At 48.6% G+C, this 14546-nt stretch overlaps 2 protein-coding genes and 1 long non-coding RNA gene across 12 annotated transcripts in view; 1 reads left to right on the top strand and 2 right to left on the bottom strand.

Annotated features, from left to right (window-relative positions):
* Positions 1-961, bottom strand: part of LOC110432663 (uncharacterized mitochondrial protein AtMg00810-like) — a 1364-nt gene extending 403 nt beyond the window's left edge. The window contains exon 1 of the mRNA XM_021453441.1: positions 26-961. Within this exon, the coding sequence (XP_021309116.1) occupies positions 26-961 (936 nt within the window). The remainder of the gene's footprint in view (positions 1-25) is intronic.
* Positions 1-6786, top strand: part of LOC110432804 (protein SMG7) — a 14389-nt gene extending 7603 nt beyond the window's left edge. For all 3 annotated transcript variants that reach the window (XM_021453638.1, XM_021453639.1, XM_021453640.1), the window contains exon 8: positions 6251-6786. The gene's annotated coding sequence lies outside the window, so the exon portion shown is untranslated. The remainder of the gene's footprint in view (positions 1-6250) is intronic.
* LOC110432806 lies at positions 6688-12414 on the bottom strand. Of its 8 annotated transcripts, none has more exons than XR_002450069.1 (7): positions 11506-12414; positions 11328-11420; positions 10676-10851; positions 10496-10530; positions 10056-10147; positions 9883-9978; positions 7953-9794 (listed from the first exon to the last, which is right to left on the bottom strand). It is a non-coding gene; the product is annotated as an uncharacterized LOC110432806 (long non-coding RNA). The 8 variants fall into 8 exon arrangements; XR_002450068.1 differs by having other exon boundaries at positions 10056-10059; positions 11506-12404; XR_002450070.1 differs by lacking the exons at positions 9883-9978; positions 10056-10147 and having other exon boundaries at positions 6688-8225; positions 8924-9794; positions 11506-12397.

Here is a 14546-nt window from a genome sequence, read left to right as displayed (position 1 = left end):
CAGTTGGAGCGTCGTTAGCACGAACGTTCAGACTGGAGGGAAACTCCATGAAGACAGATGAAGGGAGTCCCTTGGTGAAGACATCAGCGAACTGCGACGTGGTGGGGACGTGGAGAACACGGACAGCCCCAATGGCGACCCGTTCTCGGACGAAGTGGAGATCAATTTCCACGTGCTTAGTGCGCTGGTGCTGGATGGGGTTGGAGGAGAGGTAGACGGCGCTGACATTGTCACAGTAGACGAGGCAGGCGAACTGCAGTGACTGGTGCAGTTCCTGCAGGAGTTGGCGCAGCCAAGTTGCCTCAGCAACGCCATTGGCAACGGCCCGGTACTCAGCCTCAGCGCTGGACCGAGAGACGGTGGGTTGGCGCTTGGAGGACCAAGAGACGAGGCTGCTGCCAAGGAAGACAGCGTACCCGGAGGTGGAACGGTGGGTGTCAGGGCAGCCAGCCCAGTCGGCGTCGGTGTAAACAGTGAGCTGGGTTGGAGCAGACCGGGGAATGACAAGGCCATGGCTGATGGTGCCTTGTAGGTAGCGGAGAATACGCTTGGCAGCAACGAGGTGTCTCCCGGGGATCATGCATGTGAAGGCAAACTTGCTGAACTGCGTAGGCAAGTCGGGCCTGGTGAATGTGAGGTACTGAAGGGCGCCTACAAGGCTGCGGTAGGAGGTAGGATCAGCCACGGGGGGACCAGCTTCAGCAGCAACCTTGGCACAAGTGTCAACCGGTGTTGTACAGGGTTTGCAGGCACTCATGCCATGGTGGGCAATGATATCCAGGGTGTACTGCCGCTGGGAGAGAAAGAGCGAGTCGCTGCGATGCTGAACAGCCACACCAAGGAAGTGATGCAGAGGACCAAGATCTTTCATGGCAAACTGATTCTTCAGAGCAGCAATAACACGGTGGAGTAGCTGTGGAGAGGAGGCGGTGAGCACGATGTCGTCCACATAGAGGAGCATGTAGGCTGTCTCAGAGCTACGGTGATATATGAATAGGGAGGTGTCTGACTTAGCTTCAGTGAAACCCAGGGACAGGAGGTGAGAGGCAAACCGGGTGTGCCATGCACGCGGCGCCTGCTTTAGACCATAGAGGGACTTGTTGAGCCGACAGACATGCCCAGGAAGTGCAGGATCAACAAATCCAGCGGGCTGAGAACAGTACGCCGTTTTAGACTCCCGTGGAGGAAGGCATTCTTCACATCAAGTTGATGAATAGGCCAGTCCTGGTAGTGAGCTAAGGTGAGAACAGTGCGGACTCTGTGCTGCGCACCACTCTGTTCTAGGTGGTCTACGGCCGACCGCCACCTGCGCTTCTGCCTTATCAGCCAGGCAGCACTTGGACGCACACAGTCGACACCTTGCTGGCCGACCGCGACACGTTCCTTGCGGATGTTCGCGCCAGGCTTCTTCAAGCATAGGAGTACGCGTGTCGCTACTCTAATGAACATCACCGCGCACTGGCGTTCACCCCCGAGGACTGGGTGTGGCTACGGGTCCTTCATCAACCGGCACAGTCACTCCTGCCGGGACGCCGTGGCAAGCTCGGGCCACGGTATGCTGGTCCGTTTCAGGTCATCGACCGGGTGGGCGATGTCGCCTATCGTCTTTAGCTGCCTCAAGGCGCCCGCATTCATGATGTTTTTCATGTGGGTGTCCTCAAGCCCTTCCACGGGAACGCTCCTACCTCTACACCAGCTCTACCCCCGCTCCAGGACGTCAGACTCCTGCCTCAACCAGCTAAGGCACTACGTGCTCGCCTGCGTCGAGGAGAATGGCATGTCCTTGTCCAGTGGGAAAACATGCCAGCCGAGGATACCACATGAGAGCCAGTTGACGCCTTCCGCGCAGCACACCCCACACCCCTCGTTCCAGCTCGAGGACGAGCTGTTTCACGAGGAGGGGAGAGATGTTATGGTCGGGAATGTCTACGGCCGGAGAAAGCGAAACCGTGGCTAGCAGCGCGGCAAAAGCTATGGAGAGCCACGATGTAAGGATCACGTTGGACGCAGTCACCATGCAAGTATGGTTTGAATAGTTCCTTGATTATTGGATCCTAAAGTCTAGCTTCTATTATTAGCAAGTTGTAACTCCCCTTATATGCCGAACACTTGAGTCAATGAAAGTTTAGCCAGAGCTGAGATAACTCTCTCGCTCATTGGCACTTGGTGCCCCAGCCTCTCGTCTCTCGTCTGTGTGTGAGTGTTCTCGACGCCGGCCGCCAGGACGGTGTCACGTCCGCGTCGCCGTCGGGAACTCCCTCCTCGTCCCGCAACCTCACACGATTACAACCTCTGCCACAGGAGCAGCTCCAACGGATTGGGGTAACATGTGCAGCCAAAAGCCCAGAGGTCATGATAGGAGGGCTGAGAGCCGTAGAGGGCAAAAGAAGGGAGTGATCATGTTGAGGGTTTTGATGGGGAGGCAGTTCAGCAGGTGGGTGGCTGTAGCAAGTGCATCAGCCTAAGAGCATCTCCAAAGGCTTTGGCAAATTGACTTGACATTTGTTGCTATTTGCAAACTCCCATAACAAAATGCAAAGGATAAAAATAGGTCATCTCCAAGGGAATTGGCATTTGGACTTGGCAAAGGATAAAAATAGAAGGTCTCTAGGCGCGCGCGCTTTCCTCGCGCGTGACTTTGCTCACGCGATCGGGTTTGCAAAGTCGTCCACAGCTTGGTATTTTTGCCAAGTTTGCTCCCTCATTTGCCAAGTTGCCCAAATTGCAAACTCCAAATGCAAAACCGTTGGATACCTCTTTTGAAGCTTTTTGGCAAATTACTCAAATGCAAAACCCTTGGAGATGCTCTAATAGGAGGGGCATGGAGGCTTGGAACAGCAAGGTGCGGATGACATTGTTGATGGTGCGGATGGTGTGTTCAGCTTTGCCGTTCTGTTGGGAGGTGTAGGGACAGGACATGCGAAGTGTGACTCCTTTTGCGAGAAAGAAAGCACGAGATGCGGAGTTGTCAAACTCACGGCCATTGTCACATTGCATGGATTTGATGGTACAGCTGAACCGAGTATGCACATAATTGAAGAAATTGGAGAGGGTAGGGAAAGTGTCGGACTTTAGACGGAGAGGAAAATTCCAAAGAAAATGAGAGCAGTCATCCAGTATAACAAGGTAATACTTAAAACCAGATATGCTCATAATAGGTGATGTCATCGATCACAATAGATTACATCGAAATTTTTGGATGCACGCGACAAGGAATTAGAAAAAGGTAAACGGACACGACGCCCAAGTTGACAGGCATGACAGAGAGTCGTCCTCAGGTTTGCTGCAGGTAATGGAGGAAGACTGGACAAGGCTTTGAAGGGCAGCCTTGCCGGGGTTGCCACAAGGGTGCAGGGACCAGTAGGAGAAGACGGTAGCCGGTGGGTGTAGAGGGGCCTGAGCTGTCACATTGAGGAACGTTCCTGGTACAAAGATCCTTCACAGAAATACCGGACGGGTCAAATTCAACTGAAACACGATTATCAGTAGTGAACTAACGAACAGATAGGAGGTTTTGAATAGTGGAGCAGCCGGTGCCAACAACAGGAAGTGTGGCACCGTTGCTCACGATGATGGAAGAGGGCAAGGAGGAGGATGGCGACATGGTGACGATACCAGGGTCGGAGGCGATGTGCGAGGTGGCACTGGAGTTGACAACCCAGTCCGAGGTCCGCGGCGGAGGGTTGAGGGAGACGGTGCTGAAGGCGCTGGCGAGGGATTGGGTATCCCATGTTGATGGCAACTACATAGGAGGGGGCGCCTGTGGTGCTGGAAACCAAGCCGGAGGAGGCGCCTGCTGGGGCGCTGGGAGCAGGCCAGGGCCGGCCATCAGAGCCTGCTGTGGAGGAGGCTAGGGTGGTGGAGGGCCGCGAGAACCACCGGGGTTGGAGCCAGGCCACATATGAATGGACCCAGTCCAAGGTATGAAGATGGAGGGCCATTGGGACCCTCCGGGTAGGCCACTGTGACCACCCTGACCGCCTTGGCCGCCCTGGCCGCGTCCTCCACGGCGGCGGCGACCACGGTTGCCTCCAGAGGAGGCCCCCCGGGCCGGCTGAGGATGGCGAGGGGGAGCAGGTCCAGGAGGCGGAGTAGAGGTGGGCGGCTTGCTGGTCGAGGAAGTGACGAGGGCTGATGGTGGTGCCTGGGGAGTTGCCAGGTTGAGCTCAGCAGGGCACAGGTCAGCACGCACGTCGGCGAACGAAGGAAACGGCCGCTGGCAGGTGACGAGCTGGGCCATGAATTGAAAATGTTAATTGAGGCCGCGTAGGATATTCAGCACCAAGGTGTGATCATTGATGGGCTCGCCGAGGTCGGCAAGAGCGTCTGCCATTCCCTTCATCTTGCGGCAGAAGTCGTCGACGGAGAGGACGCCCTGGGTGAGGGTGCGGAACTCAGCGTCGAGCAGCATGGCGCGGGATTCGCGGTTGTTCAGGAACTGCTGCTCGATTGCAAGCCAGGTGGCCCAAGCCGTGACCCTGTCGCGTAGTGTTGAAGAGCCATGACACGACCACGTCGTCCATGCGTCACCAGGCCGGATCAGTAAGACGAAGCGTGTCGCTGAGGATATGATCCTTCAGGGCGAAGCGGCCGAGGATGAGGAGGACATAGCCGCGCCACTTGGAATAGTTGGAGGACTAGAGGTCAAGAACGATTGGAATCAAGTTCTTGATGTTTTGGACTGCAGCAGCATGGCTTTGCAGGTGGGCAATGGCCTCTGCTTCAGAGGTGATGGAGAGGTCGTCGCTGTCCACGGTGGAGTCGTCTCGGAGCTGGTTGGGACGGAGGCGCTCGTGAAGGGCAGCGGCCTGCTGCTCCAAAGCGTCAGCGTGCGCACGCTCTAGTTGAGGGCGGCGGCGGCAGCACAGACACGCTGCTGGGTGGCGGCGGCAGACTTGAGGAGGGAGGCCTCTTCTTCGAGCTGCTTGCTGTGTGCGGCGTTGGTGGTGCGCAGGGAGGCGGCTTCGTCTTCTAGGGTCTTGGCGGCGGCCAGAGCTTCATTGTGGAGCTGGGCCACGGAGGAGGCTGTCGGGCCTCCGGTGGAGGAGTCGCTGGCGCCGGTCATGGAGGTGGGTGGGCGCGGCAACTGCCAGGGGCGGCGCGCGCAGTACGGAGGGAGGGCGTGTGTGCGGCAGCCGTGGAGACGGGCGCGGGCGCTGAGGGGAGCGGTGCGCGCGACACGAAGGAGGCGCGCGATGGCCGAGAAGGGGAATGCAGAAGAGGTGGGGGGGGGGGACTGAAATTAGTCTGATACCATGATGGAACAAAGCCTAACAGGCTGTAGTGATTCAATTAGATAACAGAGGAGGTTTACATATATATAGAGGAGAGTAGAGCCCAAGGGGCCAGCCAGCCTGGAGGAGGTGTCACATATCTAGAGGAGATTAATGCATCTATAGGAGAGCCCAAAGGGCAAAGCCAGCCAGTAAATGATGGCGCAAGAACAGAGGAAGTAAATATTCTAACAGGAAGAATAGATCGTGAAGGGGAACAAAAGAGTTAGTGGGAACGGGATCGGTAAAATAGATCGAGCAAGTTAGCGACCACGAGAGAGCGCTAGACTGACAAAAAATTAGTCATCTGGTATCCTTGTATGATGCATGGTTAGACGCATGATGGAACCTGACAACCACAAATTACACATGGTCGTTAGATTATAGTCATTGATGCTCAATCCTGTAGTAGTGGATGATCCATTTGTGGAAGAAGAGGTAAGGGGAGGGTTAAATGTAAAAAAACATGCCACACTGGCATGCCACATCAACATGGAATGCTTATGCTGAGCAGCCATGTTCCCATTCCTGTTCTGGGAATGGGAACTTGCGGTATCATTTTATAACGTGGGAATGGGAACATGGGTCATGTTCCCGTTCACAGGCTGCTAAACGGCTTGTGTTGCTGCATGGACCAGTGCATCATTCAAACCCAAAAATGCATTTTCAAAGTTTCAAGGCTCTAAGTACACACCCTTACAAGTTTAAGGGCCGCTAGTGCATTTAACTTTAGTTAAGATAATATATTTAGACTTCACCCAATTGGATGGAATACTGTGCAGAGTGCAGGGGGGTGGTGCATTCACTTAGATTTTTCTAGAATAGTCATTTTTGAGACTACAGGGCTTGCCTAGATAGGTGTTTTTCTTTTAATGTTGCTATATATTTGCAAAAGTGTGTTCTCTTTTGTTGGTTAATGCCTCTAGTGGAATCTTTTATATACTTATACACTTATTTGGTTGGTTTGCAATTTACAGGGAGTGCCACCATCTTCTGGGCTAAAGTGTGAGTGGAAGATGATTGATCTGTCGGCAGTTTGATGGGGATGAATTATGAGGTCTTTAATGCTGACACAAAGGGTTAATGAAACAAACTCGAATCCAGTGATTGTAGGCACACTGCACGGACCATATGATTCATCTCTCATTGGACATATAGCTACCACAAAAATGGGGTGAGTGGATAGTTGCTGCCGCAACTAGAAGGCCAATTCAGTTTGGATGTCAGTTGTCAGTTCGGCTATGCCATCTAAGAATAAAAGTTTGAGGACCAACGAGCATGTTGCCAAGTCATTTCTCAAGTATAAATTACTGCCTCTAGTTATCTTGATACTTCCCTTCTGGAAACAGTGTCGGTTGCTGTTGCACTTGTGGCTGTTGCGCTGTTGCAAGTCACGATTAAATTCTTGGAACAGTTTGTCATGGTTTGTTTGGCTCCTATATGTTATTAATCTGGAACTGTATGAACTATGGACCAACCCTCAGTGTTACATACAACGTCTGGTTTGACTGAATATCTTGTTTCTGTTAAGCCTATTGATTTTGTTCTGTAGTCGATTTCGATTGGCACTAGAAAAATCGGTGAGGCTTTGCTGCGCCCTGTTTTGAGCGTACCACTGTATCAGTGGATGACCACATTGTGTTAGGCAGTTGTACACTTGTATTGTAGTATCAAGCAATGCTACTCAGTCGTGTTAGTGTCTAGTGCTAGAAAATGACATGATGCCCCTAGAGTCAATTGGCTATGTTTCACTGAAATTTGGCTTATGCTAACATTCTGTGAGGAAAATCTAGTTCTTCGCTGAAAAGTACTGTTGAAGTATCACTAGAGTACTGTTTTGGGAAGCTAATATTTACACTGTAAGGATATCTGTACATCTGTTAGGTAGCTCAGCTCCTCTTCTAAGGTCCTTTGTAGAGTCATGAGATATCCCGTGGTTTTTGTGGCAATCTCTAACATTTTGGCAAATGATTTTTCCATCCATAATTTTTTTTAGCAAAATGAGGAAAAGCCTTGTCTAACAGTTTGGCATCCTAATACACTTTTTTCAACTTGTTATATCTTCTTGTCTAACATGTAAATATAAACGTGGGCTCCTTGCTTAGCATTTGTCTTTCTTCTCATGCTTAGCAAGGCTCTTCGTTTGCTTAGCGGAGCTCTTTGCTTCGTTAGTGGGGTTTTGGGTTTTCTGGGAATGAAATTTACGAGATAAGATCTTTTTTTCTTTTCTGTTTTACTAGGTAGCATGCCCGTACGTTGCTACGGGATATCTAAACTTTCGTACTAAAAACATACGGATCGCACGATATGTAACAATTTTATGAAATTAAATATCAATATTAAAGCATTATTTAATCCAAAAGGGAAAGTTTGTAAAATTAATACAATCATAAGTGCGACATCATAGGCTCTCAGATTCTACGTACCTATCATGAGAGTCAAAATTCCCATTTCCAATTATGAGAGTCGAAATTGTAATGTTTTTGCCATAATTACCAAACGGCAAGTTGAACCTAGAATAACAGCAAGTCGAATGTACAACTTTGCAATTTTGCAACGATGTAACCAAAAACAAAATTGATTCTTCGACCAACAATTCAATATCGATAACTCTGTCTTTGGTGATATGTCAAATGCTTCTAAGAAAATTTAAGACAAATAAAGTGAGCATACAAAAAATATCCAATAACAACCTGGGTCCATAAATTTCCATAATTAGGGTAGCCCTTGGTCATTTTGATTTAATCCATGATATATGATACATGTAGTTGTTTGCTACAAATTATTTTACCAACTCAATTGCCATATCTTACTGAAATTATCCTCTCAAAAAAAGCTGAAAGATATAATTTTGCCATCACGTATGAGTTATGACAGCATCTTGTTTACCTTCCCACCAACGTTGCTCCAAATGCTGTCATCCAATTCCATCAGAGCATGAATAGTCGAAGTCTACACTTACACAGGCACAAAATCCATCATGCCATTAGCTTAGATAAATCACCTTTGCATATTGTTCCTTAGATACTGAAAAAAAAAACTTTCCTAGTCTATTTGAATAATATAACGGACGCATTTTTATTCCTACAAAAAATTTAGACTTCGCTTCGTTTCAATTCAGTCAAAAAAGAAAATTCATCTTAATCTTTACACATTATATAGGCAATGTTTCCTCAAAAAAAAACATTATATAGACAATAAGAAGCATACAACACCACGACGCTCAACTACAAAGATGACAAACTCAAACCCAGAAGTAATCTCATTGGGGTCACGTATCCCAGACCTGACCACTAAAAACTACAGAACGATCTATTTCATCAAAAATATCTCTGTTATAGTTTCACTGGTGGTAGTAGGCCTTTCTAATTAGGTCAAATGTTGACAGTAAAAAGGAGCAAATAAAAACAACAGCTAAAACCAAACACAAGCTGCAGATCAAATATAGGTAGTCCTACGACGGATGATCATGTCAACCACAACCAAGCCAGTGAGATGCATTGTTAAATAAACAAGCTAATCACTGACAACAATAACACAAGCACTATCCCGTCTTACTTCACATGTGCTAATTTACTAACAGAAGCACTAACACAAATTACAAACACTAACACAATTTTGCCTGAACAAAAAATAATAATCATAGTCACCTGAAGGATAAAGATAAGGTTCCAAAATAGTCCAATTTATCATTTTCAGTGAGCTAGTGTAGTAATTCTGATGTGCTCCGAGATTCAGTGTTATGACCGGTCTCCACTATGAACGCCGAAGTGGCTAGGCGCATGCTGCAGGGCGAACATATCAGTGCCGGCAGCACACCCGTGGCTGAGGAGCAGCCACACGGCACATGCCAGTTCTCCAGGATCTGTTCTCCGGTTCTCTAGGATTAGTAGTTTGAATAGGTTTGAGTTTGTCAAAGCACGAGAGCATTTTGTGGTGTTAGCTGCATGCATGATTGTAATCGCCTATGAAGGCAGAACACTTGCAGAGGAAGAGGATCAGCCTGGGATTGAGACTTTCTCTCCCCCTTGGGCACCCAGCCCTGTTCTCCGTCTAGCTCTTGCCACTCCAGTTCATCGGTGCCGCCTGATCACCGCCGGCAGTTCAAGCCTCGTCCTACCACCTTCCATTCCTACGCATTGCGCAGCTTGAGCCGTAACATTTAGCCTCATCAAGTAACTTTACAGATCGAACAACCTCAATACTGCGGGTTCGGAACCACTTGCCATTTGAACCAAGAACAAGATCAAATCCAACCTGTCTTCTTTTTGGAGACCTCTTTTCACTTGAATAATGGAGCCAACCAGCCATCCTTGCAGCCTGCAGGAAGACAACAGTAAATGGAAAACATCTTGGTGCTACTCGGCGCTTACACTAAAAACATGTCAATGTGCTGCTGCTGACATGATCCATTCTGCCTCCTCAATCTTGAGCCGATACCTCCATTAAATGATCTTAAATAAAATAATGAATGCTGATAGTAGCCACTTGATCCTAATAAAGAAAGTGCAATTTTCCTCCCTGAACAAAAAAAAATTGCAATGGGATTTAGTGCCGGAATTAAGGCAGCAAGAAAGGGTGCAACTGTATAAAGAATTTTCATGCCTACCAACTCCAAGATCTTCATTTTGGTTTAATCGCCAAAGAATGGATTATATAACTTTATTTGTGATTTTTCATGCCTACCCACTACTGTATCTGTTTTCTGTTTCCACAACAATTAGAACAATGAGAATGAGAAAGAGCACTATGAGAGTAAGGGAGTAGGCTAGTGGGTCTTACAGGTCTGAACTTGTTGCCCAAGAACACCATTGATGAAGGCAATGTTGGTATTGGATAGATTTGAATGTACATGGCAGAATTGAGAAAAAATCCTACCTTAGTCAATGAAAATAGCACTATCATGTGCTGTTTCACTAAAAGGAAAATATAGTGCTAACTGAAATACTGGATATGACACTTAATGTTTCTATTATTGTTGTTCTATAATGAAATGCAAGTCAGTGTAATCAACAATAATATTTTACTGATTCTCAGCCTTGAATTTAAAGTTATATTAAATAAATATTTTTTTATCACTATCCTCACCAATCAATGAAATATCGAGGTACAGTACAATTTCCTGCTACCCCTATCTTTCTTTTCTTTTCTTTTTTTTTTCTTTTCGTTCTCTAAGACAGATTTAAAACCTTATCCGCGAATAGCAAAAACCATGGACATACCTTGAGAAGAATCTTTCCAGTGGCCATCATAAAACCTGGATCAGTATTTCGAGAAAAATCAGAATTAAATAGACTGATTTGCTTGACTAACCGTAGCTAATCATCATTATTACTAAGATCAATCACGCATTTCATTATATTTAGAAGATACAAATGTCAGGGTTAGATAATTATACGAACCAATAGAAAGATGGCTTCTTGCTTTCGCACTCTTACGAAAGGCATTGAGTGAGGACCAGATCAGGGATGTAGCTCCTCCAGCGAGGATGAAATATTGTCGCATAGCTTGCGTTGCCCAGCGAGTAATGATATAATGAATCTGTCATGGCGCAGCCAATTGCTTCGTGAGGGCACCGCTGTCAAAACACAAATTGATGAAAAATGTCATAAGCTTAGCTACATCCAATACACAGAAGCACATGAAAATTTGACTTATCCAGGAAATATTTGAATTCATCTAAGATCATGAACTGAGAAACTGCCACCACCACATCCTGAACCTATGATGCAATTGGCAAGCCTGACAATGTCCATGTTTGTAAAATCAGCAGAAGTGATAGTACTCATAACATTCAGGCATTATCTAAGGTTCTCAAATCTTCAGGGCCTACTTAAGGCTTGATTTTTTTAGCCTACATAGAAAATGGAGATGCCAGGTCTGGTTTACTGATTATACCTTGGTGTCTGACATTTGTATCTATGCAATTGAAATTAGTTTGTAGAAGGTTACTGCAGCAAACAGTTAAATCTTCAGGGACTACTTAAGACTTTGATATTTTTTGGCTGCATAGAAAATGGTGATGCCAGGACAGGTTTACTGATTATATAATACCTTGATGGCCTGAATGTTGATTTGTGGACCTCCTGAATGTTGGTTTGTGGACCTTCGTTACCAACTCTAGCTTAATGGAGTCATGTACTGCATCTGAACAAAAAAAAAAGATTAAAAAAACCTCTACTAAAACCAAATAGGATGAGAATATCAAATGGAGTTAAGGGGAATAAAATACATCTTTGTTCCTTTCTGCCAGTTATCTTCGTGCTTCCAAGATGAGGAAATTGTCCAGGAGCGAGGCTAAGATCCCAGTGGCTTTCAGTGCAGACTTGGAGAAGCCCTTGCTCTACTGTGTGCTGGATTTTGCTGCCCAGCCGCCGCCGGCGGCCTAGCTGGGGTCGAGCGGAGATCTAGAGGGTGGCCTCTTCTTCTCGCGCGGTGCGGGAGGGGAGCGCTGGTGCCGCCGCCGCCACCCTAAACCTCCGCTCTGCCTACTTGCCCCTGCCGCACGAGCCTGGCCGGCCGCTCGCCTCAACCGCGGACCAAGTGCGGGCGGCACGGGAGGCAGAACGGCTGGCCAACGCGTCGGTGTAGCGGCAGTTCGTGGTCTCGGCGTGTGCATCTGTGAGTTCCCCTTGCTGTGGAGACACGAACAACGAGATTGACTCGGTCACTGGGGTCTTGGTCTCTTGGAGAGGACGACTGTGGAGTGCGACGGCGAGGGCGATGGCGTGCAAAAGGGAGGGCGAAGAATGGGGACGTGCAAGGAGCGAGGCTGGCCGGCGGCGAGCGCAACCTTGGAGGAGCGAGGCCAGCGGGTGGTGAGGGCGTGACCTTGGAGGACCCGAGGCCGTCGTCTAGGGAGGTGGCGGCGGTCTCGACGGTGCTATCGTCCAGAGAGGGTGTTGCTGTGGCGGTTGCGACGACGTTCGAGAGGTTGCGGCCGCGGCCGAGATCACGGCGCTCGCGGACAGCCAGGGAGGGGATCGGGGCGCGCGATCGCTGTCGTGAAGGGAGAGGTTCGGGGCATGGCCGCTCTCGTCCAAAGGGGCTCGGGGCGCGTGGATTGACGACGCTCGGGCGGACGCGATAGGAAAGGGGGAGGAGATCGGGGAGGTGATCGCGGTCGCCCACGCTGTTTCCTAATGCGGGGGACGTGGACGCGGACGCACGGCGGAGGGCAGGCAGACGGACGAAAGCGATTGTCGCACAAAAAAATATCCATTTTTTTGTTTTTTTGGTTGTATGAGATTATTTTAAGAGTTAGCAAACAATAAGATTTGAGAAATAAATTTTGTCAAACGGTTGGAGATGCTCTAAGTTAATATAAATATGTATGTTGAAGAAGTTAATATAAATATGTATGTTGAAGACAAGGTAAGTAGTTTATCGGTAGACGGTGCGCAAACTACCAACCGGTGTTAAAGGGTTTCTTTTTTTTTCACTTCTTCGGTTCTGTTTATTGTTTTTATATAATAATAATAGGTTTTTCAAAACATGTTTTTGCTGATACAATAATATATTTATATTACACGCATATTAAGCATATATAAATGAAAATTATAGGCTTAGCTTAATAATTAAGCTTTGCCTATAATAAAATGAATAGGCCACATCAAAAATTAAATAGATATGTAAAAAGCTTTATATATATATATAGTTTTATATGTACAAAATTCGTAACACATATATACATAGAGTTTTTTTCTCCCAATGATGTCTACAAACGATACAAATGATCATTGTGGGGGTATAAACCCCTATACCCTTACGGCTAGACTTCAGCTAGGAAGCTTGGCCCACTACGAGACGAGTTCAAGGCTTGATCCGACAGCCCGAGTTTCGCGCAAGGAAACAAGACGTGGAGATCAAGCAGGATTCTAGTCGGTTAGAATAGGAATTGATATCGAATTATCTATGGCAATTGTAACCAGCTAGGATTAGTTTCTAGATCTGTAACCCTGCCCTCCAGACTATATAAGGAGGGGCAAGGGGACCCCCTAGGACAGATTATCTCTCAACACAATCCAATACAACCAGACGCAGGACGTAGGTATTACGCCAACTCGGCGGCCGAACCTGGATAAAAAGCTTGTCCGTGTCTTGCGTCACCATCGAGTTCGTAGTTTGCGCACCGTCTACCGATAAACTACTACCGTGGGTATACCCCAAGGTAGACTGCCGACTAGCTTTCGTCGACAGTGGCGCGCCAGGTAGGGGGTGTGCGTGCAACTTTTCCGGCGAACAAGATGGTCACGATCCCAGCTTCCGCGACCGTGCCCGAAGGCCTCACGTTCACCGTCGGCCAGATCACGTGGACGACGTGCAGCTGCGGCTTCCCGACCACGGTTCCGAAAGAGATCCAGATCCAATCTGAGATCACGCCGTCTCCGACCACACGCATGACGGCACCAAACTCCCGACCACCGTTCCCACTCTACAAGGGAAAGGAGATCGACTGCTCGGACCTCCTCCAAGCGCTCGATCGCGCCGACTCCAAGCTGCTCGAAGCCTCCCAACTAATAGATGGAGTTCTGCGCCGGCCCGACCAAGCCACTCGAGCGGATTTTTCGAAATCCCGCCGGCCAACTCGTGTCACCACACACGAACGGCTGGGAACGTCCCTGACGATAACCTCAACCTCCTCAGGACGATCCGTCGAGCTCAAAAAGGGAGACCATCCTTGCGGCCTGAATAACTCGGCCTCTGTCTACTCACAGCATGTTCAATCCGTTTTCAGCAAAGCGGGCTGGTCGCCGACAAGGAACAATCGTCACCATATCAATATGGTGACAATCCGAGAGCTACGGGACGGCCAAGTTTCCAGCACCAACTCAAGCACCGGCTCCGTCCCCACCGAGGTTATAAACACCGAAGACGAGGGCTACGACCTGGATTTTCCTTCACACCCTCCGGGTTTCGACCGATTCCCGATATTCCCCCCCGGCGAGGGGATATCGTGTTCAATGTCAGCGCCGACGAGCCGGCCGTTGACGGAGAAACAGATGACCAGAGGCAACTCCGCGAACAGCGTAACGCCGATCGCGCCCGACGGCGTGCGGATGAGCAACAACAGATGCCACCAAGTAACCTCAATGATGCCTTTGACATGGTCGGGGACCAGCCGGTCTACAAAACGCCAAGCGCCAACGTGGCTGTCGCCATGGCCAACCTGGATCGGCTTCCTGACACCCCCGAATGCCAGGGAGTCCGGACCAGTATCCGAGCACACCTAATCGCCGCAATGGGACAGACAGCCACTCTACTCAAGAGAGT

Source organism: Sorghum bicolor, chromosome 2 (assembly GCF_000003195.3).
Source record: "Sorghum bicolor cultivar BTx623 chromosome 2, Sorghum_bicolor_NCBIv3, whole genome shotgun sequence".
Lineage (NCBI taxonomy): Eukaryota > Viridiplantae > Streptophyta > Magnoliopsida > Poales > Poaceae > Sorghum > Sorghum bicolor.
Note: the sequence above shows the minus strand (reverse complement) of the source record. Positions and strands in the feature narration are given on the sequence as shown.